This window comes from Ornithorhynchus anatinus, chromosome 7 (genome assembly GCF_004115215.2).
Source record: "Ornithorhynchus anatinus isolate Pmale09 chromosome 7, mOrnAna1.pri.v4, whole genome shotgun sequence".
In the NCBI taxonomy this organism is placed as follows: Eukaryota; Metazoa; Chordata; class Mammalia; order Monotremata; family Ornithorhynchidae; genus Ornithorhynchus; species Ornithorhynchus anatinus.
This window is the reverse complement of record NC_041734.1, coordinates 71,199,552-71,220,404: the sequence shown is the minus strand read 5'-3', so window position 1 is coordinate 71,220,404 and position 20,853 is coordinate 71,199,552. Positions and strand designations below refer to the sequence as shown.

Here is a 20,853-nt window from a genome sequence, read left to right as displayed (position 1 = left end):
AGAACAATAATCATAATCATTTCTCAATTGCACCATAAGAAGGTGGAAACAAGGTAATCAGCCACTGGTTCTAATAATAATAATGATGGGATTTGTTACATACAGGAAATACAAGATAATCAGATTGGACATAGTCCCCATGTGGCTCAAAGTCATAAAGAGAATGAGAACAGGTCTTTAATAGCCATACAGATGAAGAAACTGAGGCACAGAAAAGTGGTTTGCCCAAGGCCGCACAAAGAAGCGGAAGAGCCGGATTAGAACTTAGGTGTCCAGCCTCCCAGCCCATGTGCTTTCCATTAGGCCACACACAGCTTCTCTGTTACTTTCCTGTGGTCCAGAGGCTCATCCTTTCTTGGAATCTAGCTAGAAACCACTGGCCAGGACCCCCGGAAGGATCTATTTCCTTGGGCAATGAGCCTTAGGGCTCCTGAACAGGCTGGGGAGCCTTCAAGACCAAAGACCCCGGAGATCGAGGCCTGTGCTGGGCTCTCAGCCCAAATTTGGGTTGGTCTGGAGCCCCTGTTGCCACCCCCAAGCTGTCAGAATCATGACCTAGTTCTCCTGACCTCTTGACTCCCTGATGATCCCCAACTCTGGGACTACCCAGACCAGACCCCCACCCCAGGTTCTCCCCTCCACCGGCACAGACCCCACCGGAGAGCCCCTGGGAGGACTCATTTTGGACTCAACCAAATCCTTCAAGCCAGAACCACTCCATGGAGCTGTCTTGTGGGGTCGGTGCCAGTCAGTGCCAGTCTGGTGCCTGTGCCCTTAGAAAGAAGAATCTGGGGAGGTTGGTCTGAGCTCAGACCTTCCCTGCCCCAAAGGATGCCCCATCTGGCCAGCTGTTTCCAGCTCCTGGTTGGGCAGAGACATTTCTCCAGCTACTTCCAGATGAGCATTTCCAAATGGGCAAAGCAACTAGAAGAAGACAACTAGGGACCGACCTTAAACCCTAGGATTTTGAGCCAGGGGTAAGCCTGGCAGCAAAACCCAGGGATCCTGGTTCCCAGCCTTATTCTCTTGCCCCTCCATTCTTCAACGATCAATCTCGTTGCCCGCCTTTCTTCTTGCCTTCCACCCCAGATTAATCATTCACACCAGACCCGATGCAACAAGTTAACAGCCTGAGCATTCTTGCCCTGATCCCAGAGTGCAGCTGTCACACTGGGCAAATATTTGCCGAACGACAGGTTTGCTCGTTTGGCAAAAGGTATTTTCCGGCCAGGACCAGATGGTGAGTGTGGCTGGGCATTCAGAGAAGGCAGGACCTGGAGGTCCCCCGTTTTGGGTGCCACCCCAGACTTTTCCTTTGAAGACAGGTAGGATCAGAGAGGCTCCCCGGCTCCAGCAGCCTGTTCCCCCATAGCAGGCTCGTTAGTCTGCTGCTCATTAGCATGGTAAATGAGTGGAGAAGGCAGCAGTTGCTGCTTCTCTGCCCTCACTGCTGCCTGTCTGGGTCCGACCGGACCAGGAGGATGGTTGGGGAATCTGCTCTTTGCAAGAGCCCCTGAGGGGAAAGCTGAAGCCGGAAGGCATTCCACACCATCCCAGACCCAGTAGCGAGGGAAGACCTGGTGGACATGGGGAGATCCTATTCCTTAATAAAGTTCCAGGACAGCTGGATCATTCATTCCGGGGATGAGGCTGGTGCCGTCCAACCCAATCACATGTCCCTTTCCCCTCTCATTGTTTTGATCACTCCCATGACCCAGCAGGGGGTGACAGCAATATCTGCTGACTCAACAGGAGGGTCCCCGCTCCCCAAACCCACCCACATAATCAGGTCGGTTCAATCTTCACAGCATCGTTAAATCCACCCTTTCCCGATAGACTGTAAGCGAGTTGTGGGCAGGGAACATGTCTACTAGCTTTATTTTTTCAAGCGCTTAGTACAGTGCTCTGCACACAGTAAGTACTCAGTAAATATCACTGATTGATTGACTGATTGATTCCTCTCTTTCCAAACTGCTACCAAGTTGATCAAAGCACTTATCCTATCCCGTCTTTACTACCGCACCAGCCTCTTCGCTGACCTCCCTGCCTCTTGTCTCTCCTCACTTCAATCCATACTTCACTCTGCTGCCTAGGCCCTTTTTTAAAAGAAACATTCAGTCCATGTTTCCCCACTCCTCAAGGACTTCCAGTGGTTGCTCATCCACTTCCACATCAACCAGAAACTACTTAACAATAATCAATCAGTAGTATTTATTGAGCGCTTACTTTAAAGCACTCAATCACCTTGTCCCCTCCCTTCTTACCTTGCTGATTTCTTGCTACAACCAGCATGTTCACTTTGCTCCTACTCACTGTACCCCGATCTCATCTATCTCACTGCCAATCCCTCGCCCATGTCCTGCCTCTATCCAGGAACTCCCTCTCCCTTTATATGGGGCAGATGATCATTCGCCCCACTTTCAAAGTCTTATTCAAATCACATCTCCTCCAAGAGGTCTTGCCCGACTAAGCCCTCATTTCCACTACTCCTTCTCCCTTCAGTGTTGCCCTTGCACTTAGATTTGAATCCTTTATTCACCCCAACCTCATCCCCATAGCACGTATGTGCATAGCTGCAATTTCTTTTGTTGTCTGTCTCTCCCTCTAAACTGTGAGCTCCTTGTGGGGAGGGAATGGATCTACTAACTCTGTTTTTTGGGGGTTTTTTAATGGTATTTGTTAAGCGCTTACTATGTGCCAAACACTGTCATAAGTGCTGGGGTAGGAAGGTACACATAAATTAGTTCAGAGATAATCCCTGTCCCACATGAGGCTAAAATTCTAAGTAGGAGGGATAACAGGTATCTCCATTTTATAGTTGAGGAAACAAGCAGAGAAGTTAAGTGACTTGCCCAAGGTCACACAGAAAGCAATCGACAGAACTGGGATTAGAACACAGGTCCTTCTGGCTCCCAAGTCCACGCTCTCTCCAGTAGAGCATGGTGCTTCTCTGTTATATTTTACATTTAGTTCAGTGTTGTGCACAAAGTAAGTGCTCAATAAATACAATTGATTGATTGATCTTTGCCCAGCTGAGAGTAAAGAGCAGTGTGGGCAGCAGGGAGCAGACAGCAATGGGCCTCAGAGCTCCCTACCAATTCAGGCATTTCCCTCACCTTGGGATGGTGTGGACTCTTTCCCAGTTTCTCTTCTGCTCTCCGGAGTCTCTGCAAACAACAGAGGTACAGAGAAGTTGAGAAGTTAAGTGACTTACCCAGAGTCACACAGCAGGCAAGTAGTAGAGCTGTTAGTGACAGAATAGCTAGTGAATGTAATAATTTAATCATTTACTTTCCAGGTGGCTGGACTAGATGATCTCTTTAAAAAAAAACAACTCTAGGATTCCATGACTAGTCCACTAGGGAATAAGTAGATGATGATACTGTCTTCTGGCCATGACTGAAATAGTCCTTTTTTTTCCTTGGTGTTTAGAACAAGGAGCCTCCTCCTGTAAGCTGCGTCCAGCTTGCACAGATAAAGACTATTTCTACACTCACACGGCTTGTGATGCCAATGGAGAGGTAGGTGATATTATTATAATCATTATTATATGGGGTAATGCCCTCACTGATGTAGGAGAAGGGTCTGGGAAATACCAAGGTTGGGAAACCAGCCTCCCTCCAACAACCTCAACCCAAAGCCCTGGGAATCTGATGGAACCCTGGAAGCCAGATAACCATGGATGAGTCAAGTGTTCATTCCTTTCGATGCCCTTGCTGTTCTTCAGGGTCTCTTGCTGCTTCTCCCTGGATTCCTGAGTTCTCAGGTACAAGAGAGATTTTCTCACTAGAACCCAAACAACCAACCCAGCTCTGTGAAATCAGAGGACCGCTGTTGTACTCCTGGTTCCGTCACTTGTCTACTGTGTGACCTTGGGCAAATCACTTAACTTCTCTGGGCCTCAGTTACCTCATCTGTAAAATGAGGATTAAGACTTTGAGCCCCATGTGGAACATGGATTGTGTATAATCAATCAATCTTACTTATTGAGCATTTACTGAGTGCAGAGAATGTACTAAGCTCTAGGGAGACTACAATATAACAGAGTTGGTGGACTTGTTCCCTGCCCACAGCAAGCAAACAGTTTAGACTCAGGATTCAGACATCAATATACCTAAATAAATTACAGATATGTACATAAGTGCTGTGGGTCTGAGGGAAGGGTGACTAAAGGATGCAAATCCAAGTGCAAGGGAGGCACAGAAAGGAGTGGGAAAAGAGGAAATGAGGGTTTATTTGGGGAAAGCCTCTTGGAGAAGATGTGCTTTTAATAAGGCTTTGAAGGTGGGGAGAGTGATCATGTGTCCCACGTGGGACAACCTGATTACCTTGTATCTACCCCAGTGCTTAGAACAGTCCTTGACACATAAGTGCTTAACAAATACCATTATTATTATTTTGTGTCGGATATGAAGGGGGGAGAGCTTTCCAGGCCAGAGGTAAGATGTGGGCAAGGAGTCAGTGGCGAGAAGCAGCATGGCCTAGTGGATAGAGTGAGCCCGTCATTGGGCAGGGATTGTCTCTATCTGTTGCCAAATTGTACATTCCAAGCACTTAGTACAGTGCTCTGCTCATAGTAAGCTCTCAATAAATACTATTGAATGAATGAATGAATAGAACATGGGCCAACGATCAGAAGGACCTGGATTCTAAAACCAGCTCTGCCACTTGTCTGTTGTTTGTCTTCAGATAAGTCACTTAACATCTCTCTGTGCTTCAGTTACCTCATCTGTAAAATGGGGGTTAAGACTGAAGCCCCGTATGAAACATGGACTGTGCCCAATCTGATTACTTTATATCTACCTCAGTGCCTAGGACAGCACCTGGCACATAGTAAGCACTTAACAAATACCATAAAAAAAAGATAAAGATTGAGGAACAGTGAGTAGGCTGGCATTAGAGGAGTGAAGTGTGTGGGCTGGGTTGCAGTAAGAGATGAGTGAGGTAAGGTAGGAGAGGGCAAGGTGATGGAGTGTTTTAAAAGTCTATGGTAAGGAGTTTCTGTTGGATGAGGAGGTGAATGAGCAAACACTAGACGTTCTTGAGGAGTGGGGAAACAAGTACTAAATGGTTTTGTAGATGATGCAGGGAGCAGAGTGAAGTATGGACTGTACTGGGGAGAGAGAGGAGGCAGGGAGGCCAGCAAGTAGGCTGATGCAGTAATCAAGGAGGGATAAGATAGGTGCTTGGATTTACATGGTAGCCCTTTGGATGGAGAGTAATGAGCAGGTTTTAGCAATGTTGTGAAGTTTGAACTGTCAGATTTCGGGGACAAATTAAAATGTGGGTTGAATGAGAGAGATGAGTCGAGGATAACACCAAGGTTATGGGTTTGTGACACAGGGAGGATGGTGGTGGTGTCTACAGTGATGAGGATTCACGGGGAGGATGGGATTTGGGTGGGAATATGAGGAGTTCCATTTTGGACATGTTAAGTTTGCGGTGTCGGTGGGACATCCAAGAAGAGATGACGTGAAGGCAGGAGGAAATATGAGACTGTAGAGAAGAGAGATCATGGTTGGAGATGTAGGTTTTGGAATCATCCACATAGAGATGGTAGTTGAAGCCATGTCGGCCTGATACCTGGTTTCCATCAGACAGCTCGTACTCAGGAGAGAAGGAAGCGGACTGTGGCTTAGTAGTACAAGATCGGTGAAGGGATAAGGGAGCGAGTGAGTCGAATGCAGTAGAGAGGGTGGTGTTGAGGACATCATCGTGATCATCAAGGGAGGGTAGTTTGGGTATGAAGACTAAATGGGGCATGATGGCTTGAGAAAATTGGATGGGGTCAAAAGATCAGAGGTCTCTATGGAGCAGCAGGACAGATTTGTGGGTAGTGTCCAAATTGATTAGCTTGTATCTACCCCAGTACTTAGTACCGTGCCTGGTACATAGTAAACCCTTAACAAATACTATTAAAAAAAGAAAAAAGCATTCATTCATTCAAAAATATTTATTGAGCACTTACTATATGCTAAGCACATAGTACTGTACTAAGCACTTGGAATGTACAATTCGGCAACAGATAGAAACAATCCCTGCCCATTGACAGGCTTACAATCGGGGTATCTGATGAGTTGTTTTTAAGCTGGCCACTGGTGTGCCTTTGTCATCTGGAAGTAGCAAACACACATTATGCTTGTGTATTATTCAGGTTACATATCATACAGAAATTATGTCAAGCAGAACTTTCTATGACAACCTGCAGAACCTAGAGGGTGATGCCAGGTGGGCTCTTGACCTGCAGCCTTACTACTGAAACTTAGCATTTCCCTCCCAGGGCTCTGTAAGCACAGTCACCAAGTTGTGATACGAAGCCTCCTAGCCACAGGATTGAGAGGCAGGAACCAGGGTGGAGGGAGGCTGGGTGCTTCAAAATGAAAATGCCAGATATGAAGGTGTTTGGTTCTATACTGATGCTAGACAAAAAGACACCTGGTGCCATCTCAATACCAGACAGGGGACTGACCAGCTGAAAAACCTGACTGCCATGTAGAAAACCAAACCACTGGTCGCTTCACTGCACCGTTTTTCTGGCTGAAGAGGTGTATGTAAGCCAAGACCTGGGCTCTTAATGCAAAGGCTCAAAGAAATTAAGCCCAGGTTTGCTGGGGCCTCAGCAGACGCACCATAAAAATCGCAACCCTCTCGAACTTATCAATAAAGCCACTGCTTAGGGCAGTGTGAAGATGAAGATCTTAAAACCAGGGCTCATTTCCCTCATTTCTCCACCCTATTCACCCTCCCTCCTGTGTCACTTGGCGACTTGAGTCTGTGCCCTTTAAGCACTTTGACAGTCACCCCCTCAGCCTCAAAGCACTTATCTAAGTACCCTTATACTCTGTTGCTTCCCCTAGCTTCAATTTATTTTAATGTCTGTCTCTTCCACTAGACTGTAAATTCCTTGTGGGCAGGGATTGGGTCTACCACATCTATTTGTACTGTATTCTCCTAAGTGCTTAGAACAGTGCTCTGCACACAGTAAGTGATCAGTAAATACCATTGATTAATTGGTAAGCAGCCAATGCCAACGTGTACAGCTTTAAAGGGAACTCTACGCAAACTCTTAATACAGTTCCCTGCATAGTAGGCATTCATGGCATAGTGGATAGAGCATGGGTCTGGGAGTCAGAAGGTCATGGGTTCTAATCCAGACTCCACCATCTGTCTGCTGTGTGGCCGTGGGCAAGACACTTCACTTCTCAGTTACCCCATCTGTAAAATGGGGATTGAAACGGTGAGCCCCACGTGGGAGAAGGACTGTGTCCAACTCCATTTGCTTGTATCCACCCCAGTACTTAGTTTGGTGCCTGGCACATAGTAAATACTTAGCAAATACCACAATTATTATAATTACTACTACTCACTTGATTGATAGATTGAAGGGATTTCCAGCCTCATTTAGCCCACTCTCAGAGTGGAGATTAACACAAATAGTTATTAATCACCCGTGCTCCACCACCCTTCAGCTCCCAGAGGAATCTTGTTGATTTCTTAGTTGAGAGAGGTCATTAAGCCAATGGAAAAGTCAGTTTAATGCTTCAGGATGTAGAGATGACACTTGCGTGCCTGTCGTGTGTGTTTAACCCTCTGCAGGGTGTCACTATGACTCTGGAGGAGAGGGGGACTCCCCACCAACCCTCTTCCTCCCCCACCACCCATCCCGCAGCCACTTTCACTTTCAGTAGAGCAAGCCACAGGAGGGATCCTTGGCAGGCCAGCAGTCAGGCACTCAGTCACGTCAGGAGAAGGGTGGAGGGGGTCTCTGACTCTTGACAACTCCTTCCTCCTCCTCACTCCTCACCCCAAGACCAAAGGCCTACAGACCCAGGTGCTGTGGAGGCTGCCCACACCTCTCCTCTAGCTCTGCCCAAGCTCTAGCTGAAGTCACGTGAAGGGGGGGGGCCCTTAGACCAGGACCCCAGTTTCTCTTAATGTGACCCTTCCTCTTTGGGAGTCTAGCCTTTGGATGCTCTCACAGGCTGCTACCTAGCAGGCAGTGACATATGGTGACCAGGATACAGATAACTCATTCAAGAGAGCCCCTCTTCAAAAGTGACAGCTTTTTATTTTGAGCTTGGGGCAGAAACGGGGCAGGGATTTTAGGGGGAATGAGGAGTGGGAGGGGGCGGGCTTCAAAGAGTAAATTGGTCAGAAAGCCACCATTTTGGGCCTTTTCAGTCCTGACAGGACACTTTCATTTATTCGTATTTATTGAGCACTTACTGTGCGCAGAGCATTGTGCTAAGAACTTGGGAGAGTACAATATAACAACAAACTAACACACTCCCTACCCAGAGTGAGTTTACAGTCTCTCAGGTGTTGAAAGAGACCTGGAATGAAAAGCAGTGTGGCCTAGTGGAAAGAGCACAAGCCTGGGAGTCAGAAGACCTGGGTTCTAATTCCAGCTCCACCATTTGTTTGCTGTGTGACCTTGGGCGAATCACTTTACTTCTCAGTGCCTCCCGTTACTTTATCTGTAAAATGGAGATTAAGACTGTGTCTTAAGACACAGGAACTGTGTCCAATCTGATTCCCACTGCTTAGTACCATGCCCAGCACGTAGTAAGTACTTAACAATTATCATTAAAAAAGAAAAAGGCTGGGACACCAGCTCAAAGAGCAGTGGGGAAGGTCATCCCCGTCGTCCCCATGAAGTGGGTATCTCTGCCCCTCTTGGCATTTCCTGGCCAAAGTGGTAAATGATTCCTGCACTTGGTGGCTTAGCTCACATTCGGTACACACCGGCCGCTGTCAAGGACAGAGGGAGGGTTTCTCAGAATTGGTCCCATCCCAATTCTGCCCTTGACACTGTGGTTTGTGTGTTAGGCGGGTGGGACCATCATCATCCCTCAGTGGTCCATTGGGGAATCTCCCAAGTTCTGCTGGCCCTCTGAACTTGACAGGTCTTGTGTGAGATGACTGAGGAAGCTGCGTCTGCTGAGTCGAAAATGAATTTCTTCTCTTTCTGTTGAGGTTTCCGATCTGCGGTTAAAAGACCTCAACTTATTCTCATCCTACCACTCGAATCAGGTCCAGGGAGTCCTGCTCCCCTGGCACAAGTTGAGCATCGGGCTATCTCCGCTGGCTGTGCCACTGCCCAGTCTGTGACCCCACAGGAGAGCAGAAAGACACAGCAATGGCTAGTAGAGGAGGAAGGAAGAGAGGGACAAGTTGTTGATGATGATGATGATGCTAATAAATGGGGTGAGAAAGCATCAGAAAGCATCCCCTCTGGACATCTGTTCTAGATACCTTCTTGGTCACCTCATCCTCTTCCAGGCTCTGATGCATCTGAGAATCTGTTTTATTCGGGGTTGGGGGTGATTTATGGTATTTGTTAAGTGCTTACTATGTGCCAGGTACTGTACTAAGCACTGGGGTAGATACAAGCTAATCAGGCTGGATACAGTCCATGTCCCACATGGGGTTCACAGTCTAAATCCCCATTTAACAGAGGTACGAGGGCCAAGGAAGTTAAATAATTTGCCCAGGGTCACACAGCAGTCAAGTAGTGGATTGAGGATTAGAACCCAGGTCCTTCAGACTCTTAGGCCCGTCCTCTATCTATGTGATCTCAAAGGATCATTTTTCTACTCTGAGCTTGTTCCCTTGCTGCCAGCCAAGTATTACATGAGGTTGATTGGGGCTGACAATGGATCTGCACCTGATTTCACTCCCATTTCTGCCTTATGCCTTCAGGATCAGGACCAAGGCCCTGAGCTGGTTCCATTTTCCCTCTTTACTGTAAGCTAGTTATGGGAAGGGAACATATCTGCCAACTCTGTTATATTGTACTCCCCCAAACTCACAGTACAGTGTCCTGCATATAGTAAGCACTCAATTAATACCCAGGCTCACTGCTCCTGAGCCTAAAGATCTTGAACTATATTAGGGTTTCGATTTGTCGGGGAGAGGAGTCAAGAGGTCAGGACAACCTTAAAGCTAGTCTACCCTGTCTTAAACCAAGGTCCGTTGCAGAGGGTTAGACTGAAGAGAATCATGGAATTTACAGGGAGAGGATAGGAATGCATAAATCAATAGAAGAAACCCCAGCTCCTTACAGGTCAGAGGACTGTTCCCTCCCTCCTATTCCCGTCCCCTAAGGATCTTTAGGAATTAATCTTCCAGCTGAACATAAAAATGCAATTGTGTCCCTTTCATACCTATTTTGCGAGAATAGCACCAGCCCCTATCTGAAAGCTAATGGCAGGGGCTACACCTCGTCCCCAATGGCTCCCCACTGCCATTAGATTAGTCCAGTTGTTCCTGAGCCACCTGGGTTCATTTACAACCAGTATGCGTGGGCGGGGAGTGTGTCTGTTTACTGTTATATTGTACTCTCCCAAGCGCTTAGTACAGTGCTCTGCACACTGTAAGCGCTCAATAAATACGACTGAAAGAGTGAACTTGGATTCCCCTTACGACTGAGTTAATGTTGGTATTTGTTAAGTGCTTACTATGTGCAGAGCACTGTTCTAAGCACTGGGGTAGATACAGGGTAATCAGGTTGTCCCACGAGGGGCTCACAGTTAATCCTCATTTTACAGATGAGGTAACTGAGGCACAGAGAAGTTAAGTGACTTGCCCACAGATACACAGCTGACAAGTGGCATAGCCGGGATTTGAACCCATGACTTCTGACTCCCAAGCCCGGGCTCTTTCCACCGAGCCACGCTGCTTCTCGTAAGTGGAACCCCCAGTCTGTACAGAAAAGCTGCGTGGCTCAGTGGAAAGAACCCGGCCTTGGGAGTCAGAGGGCATGGGTTCTAATCCCGGCTCCTCCACTTATCAGCTGTGTGACTTTGGGCGAGTCACTTCACTTCTCTGGGCCTCAGGTACCTCATCTGGAAAATGTGGATGAAGACTGTGAGTCCCATGAAGGACAACCTGATCACCTTGTATCCCCCCAGTGCTTAGAACAGTGCTTTGCACATAGTAAGCGCTTAACAAATACCAATATCATTAGTATTATTATTATTATTACTTCTGGGTAAAGACTCAATTCTAGGCCGGATCTTGGGCTTGGCAGTGGGACCAGAGTGCCTCCTGGTGGCCATTCTGAGATCTCCATGTGCCCACATGGACTCCTCTACCCCTCACTCATTACTGTAGCTAAAACTCCAAAGTTCCTGCTGCCTAAGCTGTCTGGCTCTTGACCTCTCACTGTTCTCTCCTCCCAACTGTTTTTTGGTGTAGGGTGATGGGTACCAGTGGCTCCAGCATCAGGCAAAAGGAAGAGGTCAAGGCTCAAGGGAGTGGCTCAGCAGAAAGAGCCTGGGCTTGGGAGTCAGAGGTCATGGGTTCGACTACCGGCTCTGCCCTTTGTCAGGTGTGTGACTGTGGGCAAGTCACTTAACTTCTCTGTGCCTCAGTTACCTCATCTGTAAAATGGGGATTAAGACTGTGAGCCCCACTTGGGACAACCTGATTACCCTGTATCTTCCCCAGTGCTTAGAACGGTGCTCTGCACATAGTAAGCGCTTAACAAATACCAACATTATTATTATTATTATTAAGAACAATAATAATAATTGTGGTTTTTGTTCAGTGTATTATAATGATAATAATAATTGTGATATTTGTTAAGTGCATACTATGTTCCAGGAACTCTACTAAGCACTGGGGTGGATACAAGCAAATCGGGTTGGACACAGTCCCTGTCCCACAAGGGGCTCACAGTCTTAATCCCCATTTTAAAGACAAGATAACTCAGGCACAGAGATATGAAGTGACTTCCCAAGGTCATACAGCAAACAAGTGGAAGAGCCAGGATTAGAACCCAGGTCCTTCTGATTCCTAGGCCTGTGCCCTTCCTCTAGGGCATGCTGCTTCTGACCCTAATACTAATAATCAATCAATCCATCAGTCAGTGATATTTAGTGAGTGCTTACCATGGAAGCAGAGTGGCTCAGTGGAAAGAGCCCGGGCTTGGGGGTCGGAGGTCATGGGTTCGAATCCCGGCTCTGCCACTTGTCAGCTGTGTGACTGTGGGCAAGTCACTTCACTTCTCAGTGCCTCACTTACCTCATCTGTAAAATGGGGATTAAAACTGTGAACCTCACGTGGGACAATCTGATTACCCTGTATCAACCCAGCGCTTAGAACAGTGCTCTGCACATAGTAAGCGCTTAACAAATACCAACATCATTATTATTATTACCCTGTGCAGAACACTGTGCTAAGTGCTTGAAAGAGTGCAGTATAACAGAGGTGGCAGACATGTGCCCTACCCGCAAGGCACGTCGAGTCTAGAGGGAGAGATGGACATTAATATGCACACATAAACTACAGAAATTTACCAAATGCTTTGGGGATGAAGTGTGTGTGTGTGTGTGTGTGTGTGTGTGTGTGTGTGTGTGTGTGTGTGTTGGGGAGGTGGAGTGTAAATTTCAAGTGCTTAAAGGGTGCAGACCTGAGGGCATAGGCATCGCAGAAAGGAATGGTAGTAGGGGAAAAGAGGACTTAATCTGGGAAGGCCTCTTGAAGGAGATGTGACCTTAATAAGGCTTTGAAAGTGGTGAGAGTGGTGGTCTGGCATGTGTGGTGGGGGAGGGAGTTCCAGGTCACAGGGAGGACGTGGGAAAGACAAGATTGGGGCACAGTGAGCAAGCTGGCACTATAGGAGTGAAGTATGTGGATTGGGCTGTGGTAGGAAATCAACAATAATTGTGGTATGAGTGAAGTGCTTACTCTATGCAAGCAGTGTGCTAAGAACTGAGATAGATGCAATCAGGTTAGACCCAGGTCTCTCCCCACGTGGGGCTCACAGTTTAAGGGAGAACAGATCCATTTTACAGATGAAGAAACTAAGGCTCAGAGAAGTTAAGTGACTTTTCATTCAATAGTATTTATTGAGCGCTTACTATGTGCAGAGCACTGTACTAAGCGCTTGGGATGAACAAGTCGGCAACAGATAGAGACAGTCCCTGCCGTTTGACGGGTTTACGGTCTAATCGGGGGAGATGGACAGACGAGAACGATGGCGATAAATAGAGTCGAGGGGAAGAACATCTCGTAAAGACAATGGCGACTAAATAGAATCGAGGCGTTGTACAATTCATTAACAAAATAAATAGGGTAATGGAAATATATACAGTTGAGCGGACGAGTACAGTGCTGTGGGGATGGGAAGGGAGAGGTGGAGGAGCAGAGGGAAAAGGGGAAAAAGAGGGTTTAGCTGCGGAGAGGTAAAGGGGGGGTGGCAGAGGGAGTAGAGGGAGAAGAGGAGCTCAGTCTGGGAAGGCCTCTTGGAGGAGGTGAGTTTTAAGTAGGGTTTTGAAGAGGGGAAGAGAATCAGTTTGGCGGAGGTCCCACAACTTGCCTTAGGTCCCACAACAGGCAGCTGGTGGAGTCAGAATTAGAACCCAGGTCTTCTGACTCCCAGCTCGGTGCTCTGTGCTCTTTCCGCTAGGCTTCATCCCTCCTGCACGTGCCCCTCACACTCCCCGCCCGTGGTGGGTGCCATCTTGCGGTTTAGCTGCAGCCGTTCTTGGGCCTGAGGTGTGCTGACCTCAGTGGGGGCCTGCCCCGGCCTCCTTGCCACAGCTACAGGGTTGGGAGGCAGCTTGTCACACTGCACCACATGACATGATTTGCGGCAATTGCCCTGCTGGGCAAATCTAGCTCTGCCATGTCGCAGCCCACAGGTTGGTGTCCTGATGAATACGATCGTTCCCGGGCGGACTGATCGCCCAGAAGCCGTGGCCGCCCCTCACCTCTCCTCTGTCTCCCCAGACTCAACTCATGTATAAGTGGGTGGAGCCAAAGATCTGCGGCGAGGACATGGAAGGGGCAGTGCAACTGCCCGCCTCGGGGGTGAAGACCCGCTGCCCACCTTGCAACCCAGGGTTCTTCAAATCCAACAGCAGCTCCTGTGAGCCGTGCCCCTACGGCTCCTACTCCAACGGATCAGGTACGTGGGTCCTCTGGGGTCCCCCAGCCCGGGCTCCTCCATTTTTGTCAGCCATGTTCCCACTCAGAACGGGCTCTGCTGACCTGGTGGAGACTGTAAACTCTTCTTCAGACTATAAGCTTGTTGTGGGCAGGGAATGTGTCTGTTTATTGCTGTATTGTACTCTCCCAAGAGCTTAGTACAGTGCTCTGCACACAGTAAGTGCTCAATAAATATGATCGAATGAATGAATGAATGAACTCCCCACTGACCCCAAACTGAAAAACAAAAAAATGGGTTTCCAGTCCCCCACAATGAGAAATCTCAACAGAGAGTTCTTCCAGGCTAGACTAGCCCATCCTGGCCCGGCAGGGACTGGGGAGTCATGATGGGGATTGTGTAATAATAATAATAATTATTATTATGTTGGTATTTGTTAAGCGCTTACTATGTGCAGAGCACTGTTCTAAGCGCTGGGGTATACAGGGTAGGTAATCAGGTTGTCCCACATGAGGCTCACAGTCTTAATCCCCACTTTACAGATGAGGTAAGTGAGGCACAGAGATTCTATTTATTACCATTGTTCTTGTCTGTCTGTCTCCCCCCGATTAGACTATAAACCCCTCAAAGGGCAGGGACTTTTCTCTGTTGCTAAATTGTACATTCCAAGTGCTTAGTACAGTGCTCTGCACATAGTAAGGGCTCAATAAATACTATTGAGTGAATGAATGAATGAATGAATGAATGAATGAAGTGACTTGCCCACAGTCACACAACTGACAAGTGGCAGAGTTGGGATTCGAACCCATGACCTCTGTCTAATGACTGTTGTAGTCAGTCAGTCATTTTTATTGAGCACTTTCTGTGTGCAGACCACTGAACTAAGCCCTCAGGAGAGTACAATATAACAATAAAGCAGGCACATTCTCTGCCCTCAGCGAGCTTACAGTCTAGAGGGGGAGACAGACATTAACAGAAATAAATATATTACAGAAATGTACATAAGTCCTGTGGGGCTGGGAGGGGGATAAATAAAGGGAGCAAGTCCGAGTGACGCAGAAAGGAGTTGAAGAAAAGGAAAAGGCTTAGTCAGGGAAGACCTCTTGGAAGAGTTATGTTAAGCACTTAGCACAATGCTCAACACATTATAAGCACTCAGTAAACACAACCAATTGATTGAATGAGGAATGAAAAGAGCAAAAACTGGGGAGATTTCTGCAAGCCCTGATTAAAAACAATTGATCAATCAATCAATCAGTGGTATTTATTGAGCACTTCTTGAGTATTTATTGGCTGCAGAGCACTATCTAAGAGCTTGGTAGAGTCCACATTCCCTGCCCAAAAGGAGCTTACAGTTTAGAGGAGGAGACAGACATTAAAATAAATTACCGATGAGAACAAAATGCTGTAGGGCTGAGGATAGTATGAATATCAAGTGTGGGCAGGAAATGTATCTACCAACTACTCTGTTGTATTTTTTATCCCCAGGCCCTTAATACAGTGCTCTGCACAAAGTAAGTGCCCAATAAATACCATTGATTGATTAAAGGATATTCATTCAATCATTTTTACTGAGCTCTTATTGATCCAAGTACATAGATGACACAGGAGGGCAAGGAAAAAGGGGAAATAAGGGGTTGGCCAGGGAAGGCCTCTTGGAGGAGGTGTGATTCGAATAAGGCTTTGTAGGTGGGGAGAGCGGTGGTCTGTTGTATATGAAGGGAAAAGGAGATCCTGGCCACTAAGAGGATGTGGGGTTGGTGGCAAGATAGATTAGATCAAGGAATAGTGAATAGGTTGGCATTAGAGAAGCAAAGTGTGCAGGCTGGATTGTAGTAGGAAGTCAGTAGTTGATGTGACAGCGGTGAAACGCATTCTTGGGTGTGACCAGTGGTCCATCCTGCCCAAGATTCTGTCTCCACCACTAGCAACAGAAAGCTCAGAGGACTAATACAATTGTTTTCTTCTTTGACCTATCTACTCATGGTTATTACCTTCGAACATCCCCAACTTTTCTTCTAAGAAACAATTAGGAATTTTTCATACATAAATTGATCCAACCCCTCAACATGCATAACTCTCTGATAATAATAATAATAATGATGATGGTATTTGTTAAACACTTACCAAGCACCCTTCTAAGAGCTGGGGTAGATACAAGGTGATCAGGTTGTCCCACTTGGGGCTCACAGTCTTAATCCCCATTTTATAGATGAGATAACTGAGGCACAGAGAAGTGAAGTGACTTGCCCGAAGTTACCCAGCTGACAAGTGGCAGAGCCGGGATTAGAACCCACAATCTCTGACTCCCAAGCAGGTGTTCTTTCCGCTAAGCCACACTGCTTCTCATAATTATGGTATTTGTTAAGCACTTACGATGTGCCAGGTTGGACACGGTCCCTGTGCCATGTGGGGCTCACAGTCTCAAAAATGGTCTATCACTCTGTACAGTTAATGGAGTCAGCAGCCCAGGTTGTTTGGATTATAGGACATCAGCGCTGCTTCCCACACTCTACTTTCCTGCAGCCCAGCATTCATTCATTCAATTGTATTTATTGATCACTAACTGTGGGCAGAACTCTGTTCTAAGTGCTTAAGAGAGTACAATATAATAATAATCAGATACCTCCCCTGCCCACAGTGAGCTTAGTCTAGAGACAGAGACAGCTATTACTATAAATAAATAAATTACAGATATGTACATGGGTTCTGTGAGAACGGGAGTGGGGGATGAATGAAGGGAGCAAGTCAGTGCGATGTAGAAGGGAGAGGGGGAAGAGGAAAGGCAGGCCTAGACAGGGAAGGCCTTTTGGAGGAGATGTGCCTTCAATAAGGCTTTGTCTGTCAGATGTCATCCTCCCCGGACTCCCTTCATTCACTCAATCTTATTTATCGAGCCGTACTGTGTGCAGAACACTTTATTAAATACTCGAAGAGTACAGTTCCACAACAAATAGAGACAATCCCTACCCAACAAGGATCTCACAGTCTAGAAGAAGGGAGACAGACAACAAAACAAAACAAGTAGATGGACATCAATAGCATCAATATAAATGAATAGAATTATAGATATACACACATCATTAATAAAATAAATAGAACAATAAATATGTACATATACACAAGTGCTATGGGGCAGGGAGTTGGGTAGAGCAGAAGGAGGGAGTAGGGGCGATGGGGAGGGGAGGAGGAGCAGAGGAAAGGAGGAGCTCAGTCTGGGAAGGCCTCCTGGAGGAGGTGAGCTTTCAGTAGGGCTTTGAAGGGCGGAAGTGTGCTAGTTTGACAGCTGTGAGGAGGGAGGGCATTCCAGGCCAAAGGTAGGACATAGGCCAGGGTGGACGGCGGGACAGGCTAGAACAAAGCACAGTGAAGAGGTTAGCAGCAGAGGAGCAGAATGGGCGGGCTGGGCTTTAGAAGGCGAGAAGGGAGGTGAGGTAGTAGGGGGCAAGGTGATGGTCAGCTTTGAAGCCAACAGTCTCAACCTCTCATGCAAAGGTTGAGAGGGAACCACCGGAGATTTTTGTGGAGGGGGGTGACATGCCCAGAGCATCTCCGTCCTCTAGCATCTCCGTCCTCTAGCATCTCCATCCTCTGCTCAGTGGAGCCATTCGCTCTTCTCTCTCCCCAGGCTGTGTCAGCTGCCCGGCTGGCACTGAGCCGGCCCTGGGCTTCGAATACAAGTGGTGGAACACACTGCCACCGAACATGGAAACCACTGTGCTCAGCGGCGTCAACTTTGAATACAAGGGCATGACAGGTAGGTGATCCTTCCTCGAGCTGCGGACCGAGCCGGGGTCCACCTCCCTTCCCCGTGGGCAGCCATGAGCAACTCTGCCACCCTCTGAACTCCTCCCAAAATTATCCCTGACCATCCCAACCCCAGTGAGTGGTCCTTCAGCCCACCTTGTTTTCACTTACCCTTGTATCCAAGCCCAAAGGTTCATCCACCATTATTATTACTATTATTATCATTATCCACAGTTCCTCTGATGAGACAGTGACTGCTGGGCAGAACCTTTAGCGCATTTGACAAGTGTCACAGTCACTGACTCCCCCCACAGGAGGAGGAGGGGGTGTAAGGTCATGGTCTCCCCAACTCAGGCCCCGACGAGGACCGGGGGTGAACCCAAGGGTGCGGTGGCAGCTTCTCAATACCACTGAGACTCACCATTGTCCCCAATACCAGTGACCACGGTTGCTGCTCCAGATCCGCTGAGAGCTAAGGTGACCGCGAGGTGAAGTTGGCTGGATTCTGGGAGAGGAAACGGGAATGTGTCAGGGGCCTCGGGATGAATGGGATAATAATAATAATAAATAATGGTAATTATAATAGTGACATTTGTTAAGCATTTACTCTGTGCCAAGGATTGTACTAAGCGCTGGGGTAGATACAAGATAATCAGGTCTCACATGGGGCTTACAATCTAATGGGGAAGGAGAACAGCTAGTGAATCCCAGTGGTAGAGAGGGAGATGGAACTCAGGACTCCTCACCCTTTAGTCTGATTATAGCCCACGCTAACAGTTTAGGAAACAAAGATGGGATCAGATCCCTTTAGCTCTTCAACTGCAGGAGCAACAGAGCTGGGGGAGCCTCGCTATTGCTATGCCTGTGGGAAAGCCACACTTGACCCTGTCACTTTCCCTCCTTTGGTCAGAGTCATAGGTCCCAGGAGGCCATCCTGGGCTAGAGTGGCTACCCCAGGCTCACAAATGAGCAGTTAGCAGAGGATGAGGAGTGGGGGAGAAGCTGGAAGCTGAAAAGACCTCTGAGGCTGAGTGCCTACTCTAACAATAATAATAATAATAATAACAGTAATAATTTTACTTGTAAAGCACTTATTATGTGCCAAGCACTGTACTAAATGTTGGGGTAGAATAATCAGGTGGCACACAGTTCCTGGCCCACTTGGGGCTCCCAGGGTAAAGGGGAGGGAGAACAGTTATTGAATCTCCATTTTACAGATGAGGAAAACTGAGGCCCAGAGAAGTGAAGTGACTTGCCCAAGGTCTCACAGCAGGCAAATGGCAGAGTGATTAGAACTCACATCTCCAGACTCCAAGGCCTGTGATCTGGGTTATAGTCCTTTTTGTAACCACATGAGAAGCAGCATGGGCCTGGTGGATAGAGCAAAGGCCTGGGAGTCAGAAGGATCTGAATTCTAATCCCACCTCTGCCACTTGTCGGCTGTGTGACCTTGGGCAAATCACTTAACTTCTCTGTGTCCTAGTTCCTCATCTGTAAAATGGAGATTAAAACCGGGAGTTCCATGTGGGACATGGACTCTGTCCAATCTAATTACCTTGTAGCTACCCCAGCACTTAGAACAGTGCCTGGCACATAGTAAGCACTTAACAAATACCATAAAAAAATTTCATGTCTGCTGCTCTAAGACCCAAGAGACTTAACCCTTCTCCCCAACATTTCCAGGCTGGGAGGTGGCTGGCGACCACATTTATACTGCCGCCGGAGGGTCGGATAATGATTTCATGATCCTGACCCTGATCGTTCCAGGATTCAGGTAGGGAATGCCAGGTCCCCCAGGGAGGGGAGGGTCAGGCCCAAGCATTCCTAGCAATGCCCCCAGTGCCCAGAATGTCCCAGACCTCAGGCGCAAGCACAGCCATCATTCCAGGTAAGGGGACCGCTGTACAATGGAAATCTGCTTTCCACTTCACTATGTCGAGGCCCATCGGGCCTGAAGTGACTTCAGAGAATGGATGGATCTTCTAGCCCAATATTCAGCTTTCAGACCATCCAAATTGAAAGGCAATTCATGCCTTTGCGTGTCTGCATCAGCTGACCCACTCAACCAAAGTTCTAGAAACTCTTCCCTCCTCCCCCGAGGGCTTCCCTTGCCATTTAAACCACAGAGCAAAGACTGAGGTAGGGTTTGCCTGTAGAAGAAGAGAAGCCAGCTGGCAGAAATCAAACCCTCAGGGAATGGCAGGCAGCAGGGGAATGAGAGAAAAGCTGGGGAGGCCATTCTGGGCTGCAAGAATGGGTCCCACAAACCCAGGACCTGTGGGGAGGAGGAGGAGAGGTGGCTTGGAATCTCCTCACCTTCTCAGCTCTCAAGGCCTGAGAGCAGTTAGGTGACCCCTGAAGGACCCTTAGTCCCAATTAGTTTGGAACAGTGATGCTCTATTGGGATTGGCACATGCTTAGTTCTATGGCTAATGAGGGGCTTCCCCCAATTACCTCAGGAAAACCTCAGGAATGGTGAGAAAGATTCAGCCATCCCCCCGACTACTGAACAGCTGTCTTCCTTTCCTTGCCCCAGTGGAATCAGGGGTCAAATCACGCCAGTGTGCTCTGCAGCTGAGCCCAGACCCTCACTCCCGAACACCCCCAAACGTAGGACAATATTGACCACCCCTCCCCTGCCCTCCTAATCAATCAGTTGATCAATCAATCGTTGACATTTATTGAGCACTTACTGCCTGCAGAGCACTGTACTAAGCGCTTGGGAGCTTCTTCTCAGAGCTGTCCAGCTTAGGAGGTCGCTTTTACCCCCTCAGCCCTCCACAATCGGTTACGGAGGACACAGAGAACAAAGAGGTAGCCAGGATCACCTTTGTCTTCGAGACCATTTGCTCTGTGAACTGCGAGCTTTACTTTATGGTGGTAGGTGGTACTTTCTGGGGCTGCAGGAGGAGGCTGGGGGGGGGGAATTCAGGAGGTGGGGGGACCTACCTTTCTGAGAGCAGGGGACCCCTGGGCTCCCTCTCCCTGTATCAAATGGTGGATGTGGCCGCTGCCGGAGGCTAGATCTAGGAGAGTGGGATCGGGGTGGGGCGGGGTTAGGGTTAGAGATGGGGGGACCCCTTTAGCCTAGAGTTGGGACAGGAATCTTTCTAAATTGTGTTGTCTATATTCCTGGGAGCTAATGAAGCAGAATGGTCCCGGGAGAGGGACAGCGAGGGGATGAGGATTCACTTAAATCCAGTCCAACAATT

At 47.9% G+C, this 20,853-nt stretch overlaps 1 protein-coding gene across 1 annotated transcript in view; it reads left to right on the top strand.

Annotated features, from left to right (window-relative positions):
• Positions 1–20,853, top strand: part of ELAPOR1 (endosome-lysosome associated apoptosis and autophagy regulator 1) — an 84,444-nt gene that overhangs the window by 49,557 nt on the left and 14,034 nt on the right. Inside the window, exons 8-12 of the mRNA XM_029069191.2 lie at positions 3,433–3,521; positions 13,738–13,915; positions 17,523–17,651; positions 19,325–19,415; positions 20,416–20,521. Coding sequence (XP_028925024.1) covers positions 3,433–3,521; positions 13,738–13,915; positions 17,523–17,651; positions 19,325–19,415; positions 20,416–20,521 — 593 coding nt within the window. The remainder of the gene's footprint in view (positions 1–3,432; positions 3,522–13,737; positions 13,916–17,522; positions 17,652–19,324; positions 19,416–20,415; positions 20,522–20,853) is intronic.